The 24,941-nt window shown below is 43.7% G+C and overlaps 1 protein-coding gene across 1 annotated transcript in view; it reads right to left on the minus strand.

Moving 5' to 3' along the window:
* The window catches only part of cplx4a (complexin 4a), an 89,952-nt gene that overhangs the window by 8,848 nt on the left and 56,163 nt on the right, over positions 1–24,941 (minus strand). The window contains exon 2 of the mRNA XM_068048010.1: positions 8,944–9,031. Within this exon, the coding sequence (XP_067904111.1) occupies positions 8,944–9,031 (88 nt within the window). The remainder of the gene's footprint in view (positions 1–8,943; positions 9,032–24,941) is intronic.

Here is a 24,941-nt window from a genome sequence, read left to right on the forward strand (position 1 = left end):
TGCTTTCTGTGGTAGCAAATTCCACAGGCTCACCACACTCCGGGTGAAGAAATTTCTCCTCATCTCAGTCCTGAAAGGTTTACCCCATATCCTTAGACTATGACCCCTGGTTCTGGACTCCCCCACCATTGGGGACATCCTTCCTGCATCTACCCTGTCAAGTCCTGTTAGAATTTTATAGGTGGCTGAGATTTCCACCCCCCCCCCCACCCCCCCCCACCTCTTCTGAACTTCAGCAAATATAATCCTAACCAACTCAATTTCTCCTCATCAGTCCCACCATCCCAGGAATCAGTCTGGTAAACCTTCGCTGCACTCCCTCTATAGCATTGCTTGCCTGGATCTCTTAGACTGCTTGGCAGTCACCCATTCCCTCTCTGCCAACATGCTCCTAACCTGTGATGTGACCACCTCCCTAAACGTGTTATCCACATAGTCCTTTGCCTCACGGATGCACAACAGTGACTCCAGCTGCCGCTCGAGTTCCGAAACCCAGAGCTCAAGCTTCTGCAGCCGGTGACACTTCCTGCAGATGTGTTCATCCAGGAAACGTGGTGCATCCATGACATTCCACATACCGCAGGATGTACTTTCCACTTGGCCAAGCTGTCCTGCCATACCATAACTTTAAAAACTTTTTATTACAATGGGAAGTAAAATAACTTGCCAGTTGCTCACCAATCAACTTCTTCCCCTGTACCAAAGAGAGAGGCAACTACTGGAAACTGAAAAAAAGGTAGAAGAAAGGAGCCCCTCCCTCATACACCATACTCCCACTTTACACTCTGTGCCCTCAAATTTATTTTAATTTATGTTCCTCTTCTTACCCAACTCCCTCACTTGCCACTCTGTGCCCTCAAGCAGCATTGAGAGTCCCCTCAATTTATACTCTGAAACCAATGCTCTGCTACAGCTCGGAAACCAATTTAAGCTAGCTATCTAATTAATGAGCTACAGCTACTCTGTTAGTATACCCTTGTTTAAAACTGCAAGAAACCTAACTTGCCTCTTAACTTGATGAGATATTTAAATTAATTGCTAAATGTAAACAAAACAAACTAGTCTTGAGAGATTAACCCTTAAAATTCACTCATTTACCAAACTCTCCTCTTCATACTCAGCTCATCATATCCAGATATATGCTGGAGGTGGAAAAGATCATGACAACCTGGAGAGAACCAGGAAAGCTGGGATCAAGTTAAACATGGACAAATGCACTGTGAAAGTGACAATGCCAGTTCTTTGGAATGGTGTACACACCTGACGGAGTCGAGCTGAGTCCTGAAAGAATCTCCATCTCTGCGATGAAAGCCCCAAGAGACGAGAGAGTCGAGAAGTTTCCTTGGCTTGATCCAATACATGAGTTTCTTCATCCCGCACATGTCGGAATGCACAGCAAACCTACGGGAGCTAATGAAAGATTTAGAGTACTGGTGGTCAGTGTCGCAAGATAGGAGTTTCAACAAACTCCAAAAAGGTGGTATGTAAGGAGACAAGTCTGTCATACTACGACAGAAAGAAACCTGTCACTCTGCAAGTAGATGCTTCTACAAAGGGACTGGGAGCAGCCCTAGTACAAGAGGGAAAGCCCTAACCTCAGTTGAGACCTGATATGCCAACATAGAAAGGGAGCTTTTGGCAGTCATGTATGAATGTGAGAAGCTCCATACATATCTCTATGGGAGAAAGCTCACAGTGGAGAGTGATCATCATCCACTGGAGAAGATCAACAAGAAAAATCTATATAAAGCACCAACAAGACTGCAGAATTTACTCTTGAGATTTCAGAGTTATGATTTCACTCTGAAATACACACCAGGAAGAGAAATGGTGTTGGCAGATACCCTATCTTGGCTGTTGCCACAAGAGAAACACGAGATAGAAGATCTAGGTATAAAGATTCATCACTTAGTGAACATAACACCACCGAAACTGAGTCAAATTAGAGATGAGACCAGCAAAGACCAGGAGTTGCAGTTCCCTCTCAAGTTATTCAGGGATGGCCTGATGCAATGCAGCAAAAACAGCCAGCAATACGGCACTATTGTCCTATCACAGATGACTGGCTGGATTTTAAAAGCCCGCCACATGTTTGTGGCATCCCCCCTCCCTCAATGACGCAGAGGGGTGGGCTCAACGTCACCGTAAATGACCATCAGTTGACGAATCATCAGATGCCAGTGCCGTACTTAATTGGCAGCCAATCCTGCAGTCAGACAGATCCAATTTTAAAAATCTTTGTGCCAGGGCTCAGCCAGCACAGGAGCTCCTGAATTACACTGTGAAACCAGCACACCACCAAGGCACAGGAGATGGCAAAGGAGAGAGGAAGGGTGTCCCCATGGTTCAGCGATACGTCCCTGCCTTTGGGGGCCCCATCAGACCTGGGTTTGCCTACACAGAATGACACATGGGTGCCACTGCCGTGTCATTTGTAGGGAGGCTGGACAGGGAGGATTGATGCCACATGGATGATTGCATGTGCGAAAGAGTCAATCTCTCATTTGCACCCCAGAGCATAGCACCTACATGCCAGGCTGAGTCAGTCTGACACACTGACTGTCAACCACCTTTTGTGTTACAGCTCCCTGTTGTGCAAAGCGTCATGTAGTTGTATGCCACTGTTTAGCATCTGCATCCTTGCTCTTCCAGGCAAAGAGTGTGCACAATGCGAGGGAGTCCTCCAGGAGTGGAGGAGGGGTGCCAGACATCCGACCACTGACCCAGGCTGAGGAGGAGGCCCTCGAACTATGTGGCGATCATGGAGGACGTCTAATTTCAGAAGTGGAGCTTGGCTTCTGGGGTGAACATTCATCTCTTTGACAAACGCAATTATTATCAAGCATTTTGTTCTTTGACACAATGCCATCATGTTAGTGACGTGTACACCAGTGAACCTAAAACTCTGGTCTTCACGTTTGTATCTTACAGGGCAACGCTCCAAGGTGGCATCGGAGGGTTCGGAGAGTGACGGCACTTCTGAGGAGGAGATGAACTCTGAGGAAGTAGCGTCCCATGACTCTCCCGCATCTTACACCAGCGCAGATACACTCACCTCAGTGGAAATGCATTCGGCTTTAGAGTCTGGGTCACAAGCTGGTGAGAGCACCATACAAATACCTGAGCAGCTGGCTGAGACAGCCGAGGCCCCTGACAGTCAGAGGACTGTGGGTGGTCAGACCCATGCTGAGCCCCAGCTTGATGATAATCCTCTGGTTTCTTCAGCACGGCAAGCTGGAGTTGCAGGGAAAAGTAAGGTAACATCTGGCAGAGATGCCACAGGACATGTGCAGCCATGAGTGAACGATGGAAGAGTCCATACAGGCCATGACAGCTGCCACGCCCAAGGCGAATGAGCGCATGGCTTCCTCCATGGAGAGGATGGCAACCCTCATGGAGAGCCACATTCCACAGATATGCACTGACCTGCAAGCCATCGCCTTGGCCATGAGCTGGATGCAGCAGTGGCTGAGCGAGAGAGGGACTAGGGGCCTGGACATTGTCTCTGTACCTGGTCCTGCTCAGGAGAGCAGTGAGGTTCCCACAAGCCTTGAAAGGGAGGAGGAGAGCCATCTGCCCATTTGTGGGGTCTCCCCTCAGAGCGATTCTAATGTGGACACCAGCTACTCAGCCTTTCCGCCGGTGAGTCTTGCTCCAGCAGCCACGACGTCTGAGGAGAGCCTGGCACTGGACTTTGTCTGGGTAAGGTATGATTCGGTGAGTATGACTATGTCCCTGACATGACCATCACCATTCCCAGGTATGTCCTTTCCCACCTGCAGGACAGACCCAGCAGAGGTGGCGGCATAGTGGTATACAGTCGGGAGGGAGTTGCCCTGGGAGTCCTCAACATTGACTCCGGACCTCATGAACTCTCATGGCATCGGGTCAAACATGGGAAAGGAAAACTCCTGCTGATTACCACCTACCGCCCACCCTCAGCTGATGAATCAGTACTCCTCCATGTTGTACACCACTTGGAGGAAGCACCTGAGGGTGGTAAGAGTGAAGAATGTACTCTGGGTGGGGGACTTCAAAGTCCATCACCAAGAGTGGCTCAGTAGCACCACTACTGACCAAGCTGGCCGAGTCCTAAAGGACATAGCTGCTAGACTGGGTCTGCAGCAGTTGGTGAGGGAACCAACAAGAGGAAAAAACATACTTGACCTTGACCTCACCAATCTGTCTGCCTTGGATGCATCTGTCCATGACTGTATTGGTAGGAGTGACCATCACACAGTCCTTGCGGAGACGCAGTCCTGTCTTCACATTGAGGATATCCTCCATCGTGTTTGGTACTACTACTGTGCTAAATGGGCTAGATTTTGAACAGATCTAGCAATGCAAAACTGGGCATCCATGAGACGCAGTGGGCCATCGGCAGCAGCAGAATTGTACTCAACCACAATGTGTAACCTCCTGGCATGGCATATCTCCCACTCTATCATTACCATCAAGCCGGGAGATCAACCTTGATTCAATGAAGAATGCAGGAGAGCATGCCAGGAGCAGCACCAGGCATACCTCAAAATGAGGTGTCAACCTGGTGAAGCTGCAACCCAGGACTACTTGCATGCCAAACAGCATAAGCAGCATGCGATAGACAGAGCTAAGCGATCCCACAACCAACGGATCAGATGGGGGTCAGAGGCAGACCTCGTCTGTTGTGATCTTCATTTCCGAATCCACGATAATCATACCTAAAACAATGCAGGAAGAGCTTCTCCAAAAGATACATGAAGGCCACATGAGAAGTGTAAGCTCAGTGATAGATCTGCTGTGTATTGGATAGGCATATACAAAGACATCGAAAATATGGTGTCTACATGCAATGTATGTCAGAAGTACAGAAAGAAGAGATGATAGCTACTGAAGTACCACCCAGACCATGGCATACTGTAAGAGCTGATTTATTCACATGCAATCAAGAATGGTATCTCATAGTCACAGACTACTAGTCAAAGTTCACTTTTATCCAGAAGGTAAAAGACTTGAGAGCCACAATAATCACCTCAGCAGTATGAGTTCTGTTTCCTGAGCAAGGGATTCCTGAAAGATTAATATATGACAATGGCACCCAATTCACAGCCAGAGAATTTAAGGAATTCACTGAACAGTACGTGTTCAACACCATCACCTCATCACCACACTACCCATGGGGACACAGGTTTATAGAAAGGCAACTCCAGATGGTCAAAAGAACCCTTGCAAAATGCCAAGGGACAAAGGAAGACTCCAACGTTCCTTCATTGTCATTCCGATCCACACCTCTCAAGGCTGACATGAAATCAAGAGCTGTTGAATGGAAGAAAATATAAGCTAACTCTGCCAAGCAAAATACATCCTCCAAGTGACCAGAAGGAAGTGAGACAATTCACTGAAGTACAAGTAAGAGGAGATCAACACTTCAACAAGCATGCTAATTCCCTACCGAGCTGTTGAAAAAACAAACTGTACATGTGCAGGATCCAATCAAGAAAACCTGCAGCCCAGCAAAAGTTGTTGCTGAAGCTTCAAGGTCATATATCATTGAGACTGAAACCAGTAACCAAATGAGAAGGAACAGAGTCCATATTCGACCTACACCTGAGCTGGAAAAACAGAAAAGATCATCAACAACACCAGAAACATCACTCTCACTATCCATCAAAACCAATTCAACAACGTCACCAGCAAGTGACACAACATTAGCAACAGCAAGCAACTCTTACAACACCAGGAGCAACACAAACATCACCTGTGCTGCGTGCCAACTCGCCACTGAGAGCAATGAATGCCAAGTCTACAAGATGGAGGCACAATATCTTTCCATCTAAGTGATACCGTGAGTAATATTTTTAGAAAAGAAAACAAGATATAAAAGACTCCAAAAGGCGTTCCATTTATTTCTAAAAGTCAATTGTTAATCATCTTTAGTTCAGAAAAAGTTAATGATTGGAACAGTTATATCAATTTATATTGATATATAAATATATAGAGGCAATGTGTTTTTTAAAGAAAAAGGAATGTTAGAGTGTTATAATAATCATAAACTAATCGTCATGTGTAAGTGTGTTAAGAGTGGCCATATTTCACTGCTGCACTGGAATCATGTGACACGTAACACTACACCGCTCTAGGCGAGTTTTGACCAGGCAACATGAAAGCTGAATGACAAACAAAGAGCTCAAGCCTTTCCAAGTCTAAAGTGTGATTATCTCTAACTTGTGGGAACTAGGAGACATAACAGGAATGTTTTTGTATTTTTTTCCTTCCCCTTTTCTGTTCTCTTTTAAATGCTGTTCATTTGTAATATATTTCAGTTCTGAGGAATGGTCCACACCCAAAATATATTGCATATTCTCTTCACATATGCTGCCTGGCCCATTGCATGTTTCCAGCATTTTCTGTTTTAGTTTCAAATTCCTAGCATCTGAAATTTATTTAGTTGAAATTAAAGCCATCTGGTAATATCCACTGGTATAAAAAAGTTAACATGCTTGAAAACAATGAAGGCAGTAATAGCTGAAATATCTACATGTGAAGATTTAGTCAAACAGTTGTTTGTCTCAAGGCTAGATTTTCACAGCTTCCAAATTTGCAACATTATAAACTTATTCAAATTGACATATCTTAATATAAGTTTGGATTCATAATTAAAAAATAAAGTTGCAAGTACTTTGCATTGTAATTATATGTTTTTAAAAACCTAGAACTGTGGTTCAGTGTAACTGGAAATCTTCTGATTTTTAGCTTATGGATGAAACCAGTGAATGAATGGGAAGAAATTTAGGATCAGGGTCATTATACTTACACTTACTCATAGACTTTATATGGACTTTTGCCCTGGAAGTAATTGGATTTGGTAACATAGTGGTATGGCACTAGACTAATAATCAAGAGACCTGGACTAATGATCCAGAGACATGAGTTCAAATTCCACCACAGCAGCTGAGCAATTTAAATTTAACTAAATAAATCTGGAATAAAAAGCTATTATCAGCAACTGTAACCATGAAATGACTGGATTGCCATAAAAATCCATCTGGTTCACCATTGCACTTTACAGAAGGAAATCTGCTATGTTTACCTCATCTGCTCTATGTGTCACTCCAGCCTTTTAACTGCCCTTTGAAATGGCCTGGAAAGCCACTCAGCTGTATGGAAGAAGGCAGCTGACCACCACCTTCTCAAGGACAATTAACGATGGGCAATAAATGCTGGCCTTGCCAGCAACATGCCTATGAGCTCCTTTTGTACTTTTGCCTCCAAGCAAGGACAAACAGGACTGGTACAAATTCACTGCTGTCATAGATATCATTAACAAATCAAGAAGTTTTTTTTTTGCATGATACGTATCACTAAATAAAAGTTACGAGCACTGTTGGTGTACCTACACCCCAAGGACTGCAACAGGGTCAAGAAGGTAGCTCACCAGCACCTTCTCCAGGACAATTAGGAAATGGCAATAAATGCTGGCCTAGCCTGTGATGCCCACATCCCCCGAATGAATTTTAAAAAGTCCAGATTCTTTTATAAACTTCTACACGTTTTCCAAAACTACAAAATCATGCTAGGCTATCCCAAATAGAGTATTTGATTTTCACTCAATTTCTTTTCGGGCCAGCTTCCGGTAAGGAAAATCAAAGTGTTATATCTTAATTTCCAGCTCAGACCAAAACTGGCCTTTGTTAGTACTGATTGACTCTGAGCATGGATTTTTCTCTCCTTTTTGTGCATCCAGACTCTAAAAGGTAGTATCTTAGTATATCCTGGGAACTATCTTTGCTGAATTCAAGTGAAGCAAGTCATCTCAATTGGGATTTATGTTATGATTTTTTTTATGTTATGATCTATGATTTTTTAAATATATATATTATATATAGAATTAGGTACTTGTAAAAAAAAAAAAAATGCAGGGCTATGTGGAAAGAGCAGGGCAGTGAGACTAGTGGAGAGCTCTTTCAGAGAGCCAGCACAGGCACAATGGACTGAATGGTCTCCATCTGTGCTGTTCGATTCTCTGTGAATGGTCGCTGCAATATACAGATCCTAACTCTCATCTGAAGTTCGGACTTCCCAGCCAAATCTTAGTCCACATCTCCCATCCTTACTAGCCTGTGAATTTAACTCATTAAGAACTTAACAGTAGCATTTTTAACACATAGTACACCTAGATGCCCCTATGGGAGTACCGTCAAAAGTCTTGAAATATGATAGAGACATATATTGGAAGTAGCAGTGTGAAAGGTGTGTGTCACTCAAGTAACCAGGCAACCAGCTGCCTGTGGGAGCGCATAAGCAGTTAGACCCCTTGTGCTAGCATTCATTTGCCATCGGTACACAGGACCTAGGAATAATATAAGCATGATTGTTTAGAAATTTGAACAATTGGCAAAGTGCAGTGCATTCACCTTTTGAGGCCCAAAGAGCACAGTATTATCTGCCTGATGGAGCTTTACCTCGTGGAAGTTGTCTCACTCTGTGCAGTTTATGCCAAAGATGAAACTGCTTTACATCAACTCAAAGTATTGTAAAGTATAATTGGTCTATAGAGTGCCCTGATTTTATAGATCACAGTGCCCTTTATTTGATCTGAATGCTTGAGAGGTTATCTGGAAGCAAATAACTGAGTCACAAATTGAACAGAGCATCACCTGGTTGTTCGTATGTGCTGAAAATTTCCTCTACGTTTCTCATGATCAACTGCTGTGACTTCAGCAATCAGCAGAAACCCCAGATAGGCACACACATGGGGTTTCTACTGATCCTCCAGCAAAGGAGAAGCCCCAAGGAAATTTGTGGTGCTGGTGTTTCCTTGTAAGATTCCTAGTGCAAGATCTTGTATCTCAAAATGGAGACCTCAATATCAACCTGGGAAAATTGCAACACTACATTATGTAAAATATGCTTGATAACATTTTTTTGCTAGTAACAACAAATATTAATTTAAAAAATTTTAACCTTTGGGAGCCTGTACTTTTCTCTTAAATGAACTCTGAGAGTTGCTCTTTCTGCTTTCTTCTGTGCAAACATGCCATCTCGTTCCATTCTGAAACCAGGAAGAAATAGATAGTTTCAATAGCAGACCAAAAAAACACCATTTTAAAAAAAACTCAACTTTAACTGGAAAGAGCTGAGCGTTATTGCCAGTCATTTGTTGGGTTTGTTGTACAGTTTTCTGGCATTGAAATTGTTTTAAAAGGCTATTTTCAGTTGGGGGTTATTCCTTGCTGCACATCATCTTCCCCTCTCTCTCTACACAGTTCATTGCCAGATTTGAAGAAGTGACCTTTTGGGTCGAGTAGCAGGTGAGGTCAAAGTGCAAAATGACATTTTTGCTAACTACTGACCACAAGAAAAGATTTTGTTAGATCTAATGAAAAAATATCAGTCAGTCAAAGCACATCATCAATAATGATCAATGTTTCAGAAGCCACTAGACTTGCATTAATTTTGAATTCAGCCAAGGAGGGTGAAATTCCTGGTGAAAATGTGTCAGTGGTAGCAGCAAAGTAAAGCTGATTTAATGATGAGACCCCGGTAATTTTAGAAAGAACAATAATGGAATGAAGCAAGAATATTTGTGACGAAGGAAGCCAGCCTCCCAGCATTCACTAAGCATAGAGTGGATTACAGGCAGCACCAACGCTTTTGCAGTGACTCTGAGGACCTGTCAGGAAATCTGAAAGAAAGTACACAAGAAAAATATAAAGGTAAGAAATGAAGGAAATCCAAGAACCTGTATCTATATTATGCCTTTCATGACCTTGGGATGGCCCAAAGTGCTTTACAACCAATGAAGTATTTATGAAGTGCAGACACTATTGTGTTATTTGCACATAAGGTCCCACAAACCATTGCGATGTCTCACCAGATCATTTGTTTAGTGATGTTAGTTGAGCAACAAATTTTGGCCAAGACTCTAGGAGAAGTCCCCTGCTCCTCTTCAAATAACACTATTGGATCTTTACATTTGCCTCAAAGGGCAGACAAGGGGCTGGATTTTGTGCAGGAGGCAGGGGTCCCAGCCCACGGCTGAAAGGTTAGGAGGAACGCAGCCTCTGCACTTTTTCAGGCCCCTAGAGTGACCCAGTCTTTGGCTCTCAAAGTTGAAGGAAGCAGGATCCCCATCCCTTTAAACACTCAGTAAGGACAGGATCCCGCCCCCACAAGCTACTGGCCAATAACGGGGCCAACAGCTCAACAGTATTGGCAGCGCCACCGGGAGGAATGACTGCTGCCAGTACTGCAGAGGCCTCAGACCCAGGTCCAGGGCTGCAACCCTGGACTTGAGGTGGGTGAGGCAAGGTTGCCGGGGTTAGTCCAGAAGGCCCCGGAAAGAGGGGGTGGGTGGTGAGCGTTCAGTCCAGTGGAAGGGGGGTCCTGGGGGGTACAAGTGTTCCCAGGAGGAGTCCTTTGTGGGACATGATTGCCCATGAAGGAGGGACCCCCTCTCCAAACCCGCAGGGAGGGTGCCTCATTTTCCAAGGCGTCCTACCCGCGCGGTGGAGTCACCCCATCCCCCGCCATTGGGAAGATTCCAGCGGCAGTGGGAAGAGGCCCTTAACTGGCCATCAATAGGCCACTTAAGGCCATCAACTGGCCTCTGGTAGCGAAGGCCGACATCAGCCTATCCCGTCCTTGGGAAGGTCGGGTCTGGCAATCATGGCGTCAGGTTCCGTGGCGGCTGCTGCTGCTCCGATTCTGCACCCCCCCACCCTCCCCCCACCGGCAGCCACGGAACCTGATGTCAGGCTAGGAACAAAATCCAGCCGATGGCCTCAGTTCAGTATCTCATTCAAAAGACGGAACCGTCCACAGTGCAGCACTAAGGGAACTCTCAGCCTAAGGTAACTGAAACTACAACCTTTTAACTCAGAGACTGCTACCACTGAGCCATGGCTGGCCTAAGAATGTTGCTGTAAAGAAGCAACACACGATTTATATGCACATGAGAGCAAGTTGCAGTTGTTAACAGAAAACTGGGCTGGAGAAGAAAAACATGAGTATTGATGCAACATGTACGGTAGTAGAATTAAAAATCACGGAGCTTTCAAATTACATTGTACATGCAATGATGGGAGAGTGAATGAGCTATAGAAAAGCATGTCCATGGGCCGAATCGCCATAGGGGAAAATATGTCTTCTGTTTGCAGTGAAGAAACAACTGTAAAGAAAACGTTTATATCTTCACTACGGAGACTGGAGAGTATTTCCCCTGTGTTTCAATCACAAGTGCTCTTGTATTCGAGGGAAAAATTGCACATAATAGAAATGTAACCCCAGATATAAAGGAACTTACCCCAAATGAAGAAGATTTGGTGCATTTGCTTGGGCAGGAAAGTTTACAAGGCATTAAGCCCTAGTGATAAGTACCATATTAATCAAATAGTCTTTTGATTTGCACAATGTTTTTTGCACTGAAGCAGGAATATTTGCAGGCCTATCCCACTGGCAGGACTTTGTACAGTGCAATCATAACTGCAAAATATTAGGCTCACAGTATATCACCTGCCCAATTTGTTGTACCTGAAGTGTGATTTGGAGCCAAATAATGAGGCCACATCACCAGCATGCAGGATCAATTGTATACTCCATGCCCATACATTTCCGATATGCACTATAAGCTCTCTACCCAATAAGTTAACTGTTTTTTTCCTTCTTTTCAAGTGCTGACAGATCTATATATTTCAAACATTTTCTAAGCTTATTTCAGATATTTTTTTTTCTTAAGTGATGAAGATAGCCACATAATTGCATCACCAAAGCGTAAAAGCATTTACATTTCTTTTGAGCCATGTTTTCATCCTCACAGTTTTGAAAAACTGCTGGTCTGTCCTGTGAGTTGACATACATGTTTCTGTCACAAAAAGGGCAGCAAAGAATATCTTCACAAATAACAGGCTACAAGATTTTATATGTAAAAAGCAGCATGCTTGGTATTATGAGCGTCGGCCAATGCAATACTTTGAGTATATTGGGTTTCTTATACTCTTACCAAAGTTAACCAGAACAAAAAGCACTAGAGACATGTGTAGGAATCATCTGTAATAGCCACCTTCTGCAGGTTTGACTTCATTAAATGGGTGGGGAGCAACTTAACAAGTGACACAGCAGCATTACTGCAGGTGTGTTCTGACAGGCTCGTCAGCTGAACACTGGTTTTAATTAGTTTTAATACATCAGTTTGTGCAGAAGATGCAGTAATTTAGTGCATTACTGCAATCATCCTGAAAAAGAACATCTTTAGCTTCAGTGTATCCATTTTCCAGACACTAGAAGCAATTTTAGCCCCATGGTGTTTTTGTGGTACTAAACCTATCGGAGAAAAGCAATTGACAGAGCAAAATATGTAGGTTGCAAGTTAGATGGACATCTTACAGACTTGTTTGAGAAACAAACCTTGTTAAATAAGGTGAGCTGAACTGACTGTTCTCAGCACAAATACCTAACATTGGATCTTGAAATGATAGAAGAGCCCTGTACTCCTGTTCTTCAAGGAGGGGCACATGGTTCTACGACAGTCCATGAAAGGCAAAGGAAAAGAAAAAAGAGAAAATAATAAGTGTAACCCTTCCCCCCCAAAGCAGTCCAAGGTAATCATTCAACTGCCAATTAGGAATAATGGACACTCCTGGAAATGGCTGTGTGTAAAAAAAAAAGAACAAAAACTGCAAACAAATTTTCATGAAAGTTCTGCAAAGGTTTTTTTTAAATAATGAACAGCTGCTGAATTTTACGTAATCTGTTTGAATTGTGCTTTTTAAAATAAGCATTTGCCATACACCATTAACGCTAAAAGCTTGAAAATTCAAGGCTATTTCTTGCTAGTCAAAGGAACAACTTGATCTTTTATTAAGTCAGATTTACTTCCATTCAAGGACTTAGTTTGATTCCATTTTGATGCAGCAACAAAGATAAAAATGCCACTCAGCTGACTATGCATTAAAGAGGCTAGTCTCTTCTGAATATCGTTCAACCCAGAATGGAATTGTTAGTCCTGAAACAGCTTTGCAGCTTTCAAATTACTCACGCCTGATTTCTGATGTGCAGGGACCTCTAACCATCGTAGCAAAATTGGTATTTACAAATAAAGTGGGCATCTGAACCAGTATGCCAAAAAGTTGGAATTGGAAATTTATCTTTAGGAGAAAAGTGGATGCTCAGCTCAGCTCAAGATACGCGACCTAGCCAATGAAACTTAGTCCAGGAGTTGGCCCCTCTAAGGATATGTTTTGAAACTTTTGGGAACCAAGAAGCCAGGAATGAATTCACAATGGACACTGAAAGTATCACTTATGATCACTGTGCCCAGATATCTGACAGCTGGCAAAGAATTCTCCAATGCAATCTCTTTCTCAGTCAGGGTCTCAGCTGCCTGCTGACAATACTAGCCCTGGCCACCTTATTTATCCTTTTCTGGGTAATTAATCAGTGGTCTTTTGCCAATGCAAAATTGTGCAGCATACAACAAACCACGACAATGTGGGAGATGCTGGCCAGATTGTACTGTAGTACTGTCCCAGATCTATCAAGGCATCTGAAGCATACCTTCCTGATCTTTATGGATTGTTCAATGACAATCCCGGTAGCGCCATGAGCTTTGTTACATTACAGAGTCCATGAGATATGAGTCAGGGTCATTAGCCACAGTTGCAGAGGGTAGCTTTGATGTATGAACCATCCAGGAAATATAAATTAATACATTTTGGAAATACATTAGATGGTAAGATTTTAAATGGAATAGAGAACCTGAATGTGCAGATATGCATATGGGAAGCTGGTGGCGTAGTTGTAATGCCACTGAACTAGTAATCCAGAGGCCCAGGATAATACCCTGGGAACATGGGTTCAAATCCCACCATGGCAGCTGGTGGAATTTAAATTCAATTAATTAATAAAAAAAATCTGGACTTCAAAGCTAGTCGCAGTAATGGTGCTATGAAACGAGCGTCGATTGTCGTAAAAACCCATCTGGATCACTACTGTCCTTTAGGGAACGAAATCTGTTGTCCTTACCTGATCTGGCCTAAATGTGACTCCAGACCCACAGCAATGTCATTGACTCTTAACTGCCCTTTGAAATGCCTTAGCAAGCCATTCAGTTGTCAAGGGAAAATAGCTATGGGTAACAAATGCTGGCCTTGCCAGCGACATCCACATCCCATGAAAGAATGAAAAGAAAATACACTATAAGTGATAGCACTCATAGACCATTTAAAAAGTCAAACTGAATCACTGGTTTTGTGTCTAGAGGCATAGAATACAAAAGCAAGGGAGCAACGTTAAACCCCAGTTACACCACAATTTGAGCATTTACAGTTATTGGCATCCCATTAAAGAAATGATATAGAAAAGGTGCAGCATTGGTTTGCTTGGATGTTACAAGGAATAAAGGGAAATGAGGTTTCAGCTTTATCATTAGAGCTAAGAAGATTAAAGAGTAACTTAGTAGAGGTCTCCAAAATTATTAAGGGTTGTGATAGGATGAGTAGTAATTTGTACTGGATAACAATACACTATTGAATGGGTATAAATTAAAAATGATCATAATAATGAAAGGGGAGGTTAGAAAATAATCTGCTACAAAAGGAGTGGTTAGAAAGTGGAATTTTCTGCCATACAGCATTGCTGAAGCAGATATTACAAATTTGTTTTGAAAAGGGTCACTGCCTTCTTGGCATGGTTCAACAAACCACATTCTGCTGATTGATTTTTGTTTTGCTTGATTGGTTCTTGTTTGAAATTAACAGCAACAATTGCATTGATATAGTAACATTAGTCATAGAGTCATTATGGTACAGAAGAAGGCCATTCAACCCATTGAGTCCAAGCTGGCTCTCTGTAGAGCAATTCAGACAGACCTATTTCCCCCGTTCTATCCCTGTAGCCCTGCAAGTTTATTTCCCAAGAATATATCCTGACGAAGAGATTCTGAAATCAGCATCTGTCTTCCTTTAAATATCACTCTTCTTGGTATCTAACTCATCCCCATATGGCCAAAATGATCTCAGGTTGTCTTGAACCTTCTGTATAATGTCAGGCCAACCATCGACAATAACTCACTACAATGCCTTCAGCAGTGCGTCTTTGTTTGTTTCTTCTCTAAGCTGGTTGCACTTATGCTGTCCATAGCTCATCAAGTCAATATTAAGTAGTCTCCAACCTCTATATCCATACTGTCAACTTGTAGGTCTAATGAAATCTCCGCTGTTTTCTTTGGATTCGGCAATCGGCTCAATGTGTCCGATGTAACCATCCTGTTCCCTGATTTGTAACAAACTTCCCAGTCATTTCATTCCATATCACCTAATTTAGCCTTCAGGTTTTCCTGGATGTGTACACTGCACTTCCTAGGTGGGTCAATTGAAGGAATTACATCCTCTTTTAAATGCAAAGCAGCATCATCTGACACTCCCTACAGCATCAAATCTGTCTGGGTACTTCAGCTGTAAATCATGGACTGACGCGGTAGGGTCATTTTTTTTTCTTCCACCAATGGTGCATTGTTGATTTTGTATATGGTCACAATTTTGAGCTTCCTAACACGCCGGTAATCCAGTTATTACCGGACCAATCATGCCTACCAAGGAGAAAACCTGCGATGATCAGAGCTTGCCATAGCTACAGTTTAATGTCAGTGTACTGATACAATGTTTTGATGACCAATTGTAAACTGTCAACCTGAATGTAGTAGGCTGTACCATTGACTCCCATTGGTCAAGATACATGTCTTTTAAGATTCTTAATGACAGAATGTTGACACTAGCTCTGGTGTCTACCTTGGCTTTAAGTGTGTGTTTCCCATACTTGTTTGGACAAATAATGTTGATTGTAACATCAAGATCGGCGCAGGCTTGGAGGGCCGAATGGCCTGTTCCTGTGCTGTACTGTTCTTCGTTCTTTTGTAACAAAAGCCTCCAGCTGTGTGATCACATTCAAACATCATGCCACATAAACGGTGTGGAAAGCCTGCTCGCTTTCAAGATGAAGAGTTTTCTTCATGGCATCTTCCACCTGGTCTCTACTGCTGCCAACCTCACGTATGTGTCTATGCTTGCATTGACTTCTGGCACACTCCTTATTGCTGCTGCCAGTATGCTGAGCACTCTTATTTGATTGTGGCTTATAGTAGCCTCTAACCACACTAGCATAGCCAGATTTCCAGCACTGACGTGCCCAATGCCCTTTCAAGCCGCATGCATTGCAGTGGTCTTGAAACGCCAAACAATTCCTTGGCTGGTGTAGGACACCGCACCGCTTACAAGATTGATTCTGTTTTGACGCCTTGGCCATTTCGCCAATAGTCATATACATACCCAATGCTTACAAGTGTTGCCTACCTGCTACAACAGCTTCATACTTCCTACCATCTTTCAACAAGGAGTTTTTTTTTCAATAGGTCTCTCTGGAAGGCTTCAATTGGCATTGAAGCAATGATGAGTTCCATGATTCTCTCCAACAATTCGTCTTCAGAGAAATCACAGTCTCTGCCCTTATCAAGGTACGGCTTACAAACTGATCAATTGACTCCTTGGGCTGTTGTCTGAATGCCATTATTTCAAAACAGTGGATCCTGAAATTCACCTGCTCATGGAGTTGATCTTCCAGTGTGTTCCAGAGCTTTACCGGATCTTTTTGATCCTCATCGGATAGACCTGATGTATTAATTCGATGGAGTCCCTCGTTTCAAATGGCTATTTTAATCTTCACTGCCAGTCTGCCAAGTTCAGTGATGGATAATCTAAGAAACATAGCTGCAGTCTCTGGTGAAAAAGTTTGAACTCAGATAGGATATCTGTGGCCTTCCTATTCATGACAGAAAATTTAGTAACCATCGTTCCGATATTCCTTGCTACTCAAGGATCCCTCTGGTTTACTATGGTTCCATTCAATGGAAATGCTAAACAGAACTGCTATGCCTGCAGCTTGGGTTTCACCATGCACAACTCAGGGCTCTGTATTGCTGTAGCTCTGTGGCGCTGCAGCCTGTATCCGGAACTTTCTCTTTGGGCTCTGCACACGAAGTTGCTTTCGGCGGGAACCACACTACGATGTCCCAATGGCTTTGCAACCTTTCAGCCCAATTTCAAACCGACATTCGTAGCCCGATCCTGAACCTTTACTGATCACCAATCCAGTTATCCCCTAGTCAGTTACTTACTGTTTTTCAAGCACTGATTCTTGAGGGTACTTTCACCTTCCGGTGTCCTACTATATTGTTTCTGTTTCTGTAGCAGACCATCTGTCTTGTACCAATTTATTCTTTTTCTGGCTTCAGCTGACCATCAGACTGTCTCCGCTCCATGATCTCCGCACTGAAGAGATTTCGATCCTCACTGCTGCGCTTGACTTTATTTTTGCAACGTGGTCTACAAAAACACACATTGTTTCTATGTTGTGGTCTTCAAAAAAGCACTGCTATTGTGTCACTTGCTTCTTCACACAAACATAGTAATCACACACTGATGAATGGTAATTAATACTTTGGGTTCTTTTATTATTGAAGATTCACAACACTACATACAAGTACTGGAGAGCTCTATATATTCATCTTACTGGGGATCTACACAACTTCAACTCCTGTATCACATGCTGCATGACATTACTTCTTGCAGTGATGATGCACAGACACTATTTATATATTCTCTTAAAGTAATATCACAACGCCTTCATTCATGCCTTTGTTACCTCTAACCTAGACTATTCCAACACACTCCTGGCTGATCTCCCACATTCTACTCTCCATAAACTTGATGTCAGCCAAAACCCTGCTGCCATGTCTTAACTCACACCAAATCCCGTTCCCCTATCACATCTCTGCTCACTGACCTACATTGACACATAGTTAAACAATGTCTTGATTTTAAAATTCTCATCCTTGTATTCAAATCCCTCCATTATCTTGCTTATCTCGATAATATCCTCCAGCCCCACAGCCCTTCAAGTTATCTCCATTCCTCTAATTCTGGCCTCTTTGCCTCCTGATTTTAATCGCTCCACTATTGTTGGCTGCACTTTCAGTTGCCTAGGCCCCAGGCTTTGGAATACCCTCCCTACAGCTCACCACCGCTCCACCGCACTTTCCTCCTTTTACGCACTACTTGAAACCTACCTCTTTGACCAATCTTTTGTTCATCTGACCGAATATCTCCTTTTGAGGCTCAGTGTTTTATAATACTCCTGTAATTTGCCTTGGAACATTTTATTACTTCAAAGGCACCATATTGCTGTCTATGACAGTATTGGTAGGAGTGACCACCATACAGTCCTTGTGGAGACCAATGTCTTCACATTGAGAATACCCTCCATCATGTTGTGTGGCACTACCACTCTGCTAAATGGGATAGATTCATAACAAATCTAGCAATGCAAAACTGGGTATCCATGAGGCGCTGTGGGCCATCAGTAGCAGCAGAAATTGTATTCAACTACAATCTGTAACCTCATGGCATGGCATATCCCCCACTCTGCCATTAACATCAAGCCAGGGGATCAACCCCAGTTCAATGAAGAGCGCAGGTGGGCATGCCAGGAGCAGCACCAGGCATACCTCAAAATGAGGTGTCAGCCTGGTGAGACTTCAACCCAGGACTACTTGCGTGCCAAACAGCGGAGGCAGCATGCAATAGACAGAGCTAATTGATCCCACAACCAATGGATCAGATGCAAGCTCTGCAGTCCTGCCACAGCCAGTCATAAATGGTGGTGGACAATTAAACAACTAACTGGAGGAGGTGGCTCTACAAATATCCCCAACCCCAATGATGGGGGAACCCAGCACATCAGTGCAAAAGATAAGTCTGAAGCATTTGCAAAAATCTTTAGCCAGAAGTGCCGAGTGGATGATCCATTTCGGCCTCCTCCTGAAGTCCTCAGCATCACAGATGCCAGTCTTCAGCCAATTTGATTCACTCCACGTGATAACAAGTAACAACTGAAGGTACTGGATACTGCAAAGGCTATGGGCTCTGACAACATTCCAGCAATATGACTGAGGACTTGTGCTCCAGAACTAGCCGCACCCCTAGTCAAGCTGTTCCAGTACAGCTACAACACTGGCATCTACCCAGCAATGTGGAAAATTGCCCAGGTATGTCCTGTACACAAAAAGAAGGACAAATCCAATCTGGACAACTACCGCCCCATCAGCCTACTCTCAATCATCAGCAAAGTGATGGAAGGTGCCATCAACAGTGCTATCAAGTGGAACTTGCTTAGCAATAACCTTCTCAGTGATGCTCAGTTTGGGTTCTGCCGGGGCCACTCAGCTCCTGACCTCATTACAGCCTTGGTCCCAACGTGGACAAAAGAACTGAACTCCAGAGGCGAGGTGAGAATGATTGCCCTTGACATCAAGGCAGCATTTGATGTAAATATAAACGATTGACTTCTGAAGGCAAACAGGCTATAAGAGAAGAAATCAATAGTTGTGGCCTCAAACAGACTGTAAGAAGGGACTCATCAGGGTGCGATCTCAAGATAAGCTGTAAGAGAAGGCACCCAGTAGTGGCAGCCGGAGAGAGAGAGAGAGAGAAAGCCTGCTCTCTGAAGATATGCAGTGAAAGACTGTGAAAACTGGAACCTGTTTTGAGAGTTGAAGCTTGCAGAGGAGTAAAGGGCCCACAGGATCACTGGAAATCACATTGTCCATGAATGTGACCAGTGGTGTTCCACAGGGATCCGTGCTGGGACCACTGTTTGTGATATACATAAATGATTTGGAGGAAAGTATAGGTGGTCTGATTAGCAAGTTTGCAGAAGACACTAAGATTGGTGGAGTAGCAGATAGTGAAGGGGACTGTCAGAGAATACAGCAAAATATAGATAGATTGGAGAGTTGGGCAGAGAAGTGGCAGATGGAGTTCAATCAGGGCAAACGCGAGGTGATGCATTTTGGAAGATCCAATTCAAGAGTGAACTATACAGTAAATGGAAAAGTCCTGGGGAAAATTGATGTACAGAGAGATTTGGGTGTTCAGGTCCATTGTTCCCTGAAGGTGGCAACGCAGGTCAATAGAGTGGTCAAGAAGGCATACGGCATGCTTTCCTTCATCGGACGGGGTATTGAGTACAAGAGTTGGCAGGTCATGTTACAGTTGTATAAGACTTTGGTTCGGCCACATTTGGAATACTGCGTGCAGTTCTGGTCGCCACATTACCAAAAGGATGTAGATGCTTTGGAGAGGGTGCAGAGGAGGTTCACCAGGATGTTGCCTGGTATGGAGGGTGCTAGCTATGAAGAGAGATTGAGTAGATTAGGATTATTTTCATTAGAAAGACGGAGGTTGAGGGGGGACCTGATTGAGGTGTACAAAATCATGAGAGGTATAGACAGGGTGAATAGCAAGAAGCTTTTTCCCAGAGTGGGGATTCAATTACTAGGGGTCACGAGTTCAAAGTGAGAGGGGAAAAGTTTGGGGGGGATATGCGTGGAAAGTTCTTTATGCAGAGGGTGGTGGGTGCCTGGAACGCGTTGCCAGCGGAGGTGGTAGACGCGGGCACGATAGCGTCTTTTAAGATGTATCTAGACAGATACATGAATGGGCAGGAAGCAAAGAGATACAGACCCTTAGAAAATAGGCGACATGTTTAGACAGAGGATCTGGATCGGCGCAGGCTTGGAGGGCCGAAGGGCCTGTTCCTGTGCTGTAATTTTCTTTGTTCTTTGAATGCCCAGGTCAGAAGTGCTCAGAGAAGTGAGTGAAGAGCATATTGATTTTTGAATAGTCTGGGAGAACCAACCCAAGGAAGAGATTGGGACTTTTAACCATCCAAAAGGCCGGTGTAACGTATAGGTGTGATGTGAGGTTTTTAAGTGTTTAAATAAGTGAAGAAAATACATTTATTTGTAACTTAGGGTATCAGCTACTTACAAAGTACTATTTGGTTAACTGGGGATTTCTTTTAGTTTAGTTCAGTACATTGCTCTATGGCAGCGAGGCCTGGACAATGTATGTCAGCCAAGAGCGAGGTCTCAATTCATTCCATCTTCGCTGCCTCCGGAGAATACTTGGCATCAGGTGGCAGGACTGTATCTCCAACACAGAAGTCCTCGAGGCAGCCAACACCCCAAGCTTATACACACTACTGAGTCAGCGGTGCTTGAGATGGCTTGGCCATGTGAGCCGCATGGAAGATGGCAGGATCCCCAAAGACACATTGGACAGCGAGCTCACCACTGGTATCAGACCCACCGGCCGTCCATGTCTCCGCTTTAAAGACGTCTGCAAACGCGACATGAAGTCCTGTGACATTGATCACAAGTCGTGGGAGTCAGTTGCCAGCTTTCGCCAGAGCTGGCGGGAAGCCATAAAGGCGGGGCTAAAGTGTGGCGAGTCGAAGAGACTTAGCAGTTGGCAGAAAAAAAGACAGAAGCGCAAGGGGAGAGCCAACTGTGTAACAGCCCCGACAAACAAATTTTTCTGCAGCACCTGTGGAAGAGCCTGTCACTCTAGAATTGGCCTTTATAGTCACTCCAGGCGCTGCTCCACATACCACTGACCACCTCCAGGCGCTTACCCATTGTCTCTCGAGATAAGGAGGCCAAAGAAAGAAAGAGAAAGAAAGTTGTTATAACAAAAATCTTAAAATGTGAAATCTTGTCGTGTAATTCGTTAAATTGGTCTGGGGTTCACACCTTGTATTTTTCATGTTAATGAGGTCATTAACAGTGATGAACATTGAACTCCCCCAATCCTCGCCATTCTGTGCCCTTGCTACTTTCAGCGCTTCTTCCAAGTGGTGTTCAACATAGAGGAATGTTGATTCGTCAGTTGAGGGAAGGCAATAGTTGGTAATCAGCTGGAAGTTTCCTTACTCATGTTTGATCTGATGCCATGAGACATCATGTGGTCTGGAGTCAATGTTGAGGACTCCCAGAGCCATTCCCTACTAACTGTATAACACTGTATTTATTAGAAACTATTGTGTATTTATGCCCCTAGTTTCGGTCTTCCCACAAATTGAAGAAAATTCTCCACAATTAGCGTATCAAACCCTTTCATAATCACTCTTCAGTCTTCTCTTTTCTACAAAAAAGATTCCTCTTCAATCTTTCCTGATTGGTATAATCTCTCAATTCTGGTATCATCCTTGAAAGTCATTTTTACACCTTCTCCCATGCCCCTATTTCAGGGTTGCAACCTTTTCAAGTGGGGGCCCACATTACAATTTTTATCTTACATAAGTGGCCAGTGAGACAATTTTGGAAAGATACAGACATTAAAAATGTATCCTACTATTAATCAAAACAACACCAATTGTGCATTTTTGTGAAGAAGTTTTAAATGAGAAGACTAATTTACTTTATTGTCACGATGATGGATACTGGTTTGTGAGCTACCTGGCATTTATTTGCTTGCACAAGTAGTCAGTGTTTGCCTGCACACTTGTAGCAATGAGGAATATTTCAGATAGATGCCCATCTGTCAGGCGTGATCTTGATCGCTCTCTCTCCCTCTCTGTCTGTCTCTCTCTCCCTGTGTCCCCCCTCTCTGTGTTCCCCCTCTCTGTGTCATCCTCACTCTGGGTGCTCCCCTCTATGCCCCCTCTGTCTCTCTCTGTCCTCTTTCTCTCTCTACCCCACCTCTTTCTCTCTCTGCCCCCAACTCTCTGACCGTCCCCCACTTTCTCTCTCTGTCCCCCCCTTTCTCTCTCTCTCTTCCCCCCTTTCTCCCTCTGTCCCTTTGCTTTCTCTCTCTCCCCCCCTCCCTCTCTCTCTGTCCCTCCCCTTTCTCTCTCTGCCCCTCCCTTTCTCTCTCTGTCCCTCCGCTTTCTCTCTGTGCCCTCTCTCTCTCTGCCCCCCTTTCTTTCTTTCTCTCTCTGATAGCTGCGGGAAGCGGGAGTGCTCTGCACAGCAGATTTGTGCTGGGTCAGTTTTTTTAAAAGATCGGGAGTCAGTTTCATAGCTGGCAGCTGCTGGCATCGGGAACAGCAGTTTTCCAACTTCGGACAGGGTCGGAGCTTTCCGGTGATTTAAAAAAAAAAGTCGTAACCTGCCAGAAAACCCCAAATCTGGCTGAAAATCAGAAACCACTGTTCCCAGTGTCATCACCTGTCAGCTGCAAAACTGAATTGTCATATTTTTTCAAAAGCCACTCTGGAAGAAGAAGTCAATGGGAAATTTTTCATCTCTGAAATACATCTGCGGGCCTGATGGAAACCTTTGGTGGACCGGATCCTGGCCGTATGTTGGACAACCCTGCTCTGTATAATTTTATATCGAGCTGCATTGTTTGGTAGAAGTAACAGTGAGCCATACAGCATTCACCTTTACGTGGAAATTGGCAGCACTTCTGGCAACCACACATGTGCAGTTAAACGCAGAAACGAGGAAATTGCTGTCCGAGATGTCCGGCTCCTCCAAAAGCTGCATGATAACAGTATGTGAGAGAGTCACCATTTAAATACAGTGAACAGCGTGAAGTTGCTGTACTTACCTGAAATATACAAACTAATATGAACATACGAATTAGGCTCAGGAATAGGCCATTCGGCCCCTTCATGCCTGCTCTGCCATTTAACGAGATCATAGCTGATCTGATTGTAGCCTCAAGACCACTTTCCCGCCTACCCCTGATACCCTTTGACTCCCTTGTTAGCCAAGAATTTATCTACCTCTGACTTAAAAATATTCAATGACCTTGCCTTCACTGATCTCTGGGGAAGTGAGTTCCAAAGAGACACAACACTCTGACAGAAAACATTTCTCCTCATCTCCGTTTTAAATGGGCAACCCCTTATTTCTAAACTGTGTCCCCTAGTTCTCGTCTCTCCCACAGGGGAAACATCCTTGCAGCATCCACTCTGCCAAGTCCCCTCAGGATCTTATATGACTCAACAAGATCAACTCTCATTCTTCCAAACTCCAATGGATACAGACTCAACCTGTCCAACCTTTCCTCATAAGATAACCCACTCCCCATCCCAGGTATCAGTTGAGTGAACCTAAGCTCGCCAAAATGTTAGGGCTTTTCCATTCTAGTAGTACCTTTTAATAGTCTGATAAGTCTGAGTTGCTACCAAACAATATCTCTGGCACTGAAAATTAACTTTAACGAGTGTGGAGTCCCATTTCTTCAAATTTTGATTATTGTTGCAGATGTAAAACATTCAAAATTTTTTTTGACTTTTCTCTCAGTCTCTTTTATCTCTTTCTCTCTCTCTCTCTCAATTGAATCTTTCTTTTCCTCTCTCAAATTTTTATATAAGTCTCACTTGAGAGAACGTAAGCAGCAATTGAAATCCACGTGTTTAACACTTGCAACTTCCATAAAGGTTTGGGCAGGTCTTTTCCAGCCTTTCTAAATGATAGGCCTCAGGGACAAGAATCATAGAAAGTTTAAGGCACAGAAAGAGGCCACTTGGCCCATCGTGTCTGTGCCAGCTGAAAAACGATCCACCTATTCTAATCCCACCTTCCAGCATTTGGTCCGTAGCCCTGCAGATTCCGGCACTGGAGGTACATATCCAGACTCCTTTTGAATGAGTTGAGGGTTTCTGCCTCAACTACCCTTTCAGACAGTGAGTTCCAGTTCCCCACCACCCTCGGGTGAAAAATGTTTTTCCTCATCTCCCCTTTAATTTTTCTACCAATCACTTTAAATCTATGCCCCCTAGTCACTGACCTCTCTGCTAAGGTGAATAGACCCTTTACCTCCACTCTATCCAGGCCCCTCAAAATTTTGTCCATTTCAATCAGATCTCCCCTCAGCCTTCTCTGTTCCAAAGAGAACAACCGAGCCTGTTCAATCTTTCCTCATTGCTGCATTTTTCCAGTCCTGGCAACATCCTCATAAATCTCCTCTGTACCCACTCTCGTGCAATTACATCCTTTCTGTAATGAGGTGACCAGAACTGCACACAGTACTCAAGTTGTGGCCTAACCAATGAGTTATACAGTTCCAGCATAACCTCCCTGCTCTTATATTCTATACCTCAGCTAATAAACGAAAGGA

This window comes from Heterodontus francisci, chromosome 1, assembly GCF_036365525.1.
Source record: "Heterodontus francisci isolate sHetFra1 chromosome 1, sHetFra1.hap1, whole genome shotgun sequence".
In the NCBI taxonomy this organism is placed as follows: Eukaryota; Metazoa; Chordata; class Chondrichthyes; order Heterodontiformes; family Heterodontidae; genus Heterodontus; species Heterodontus francisci.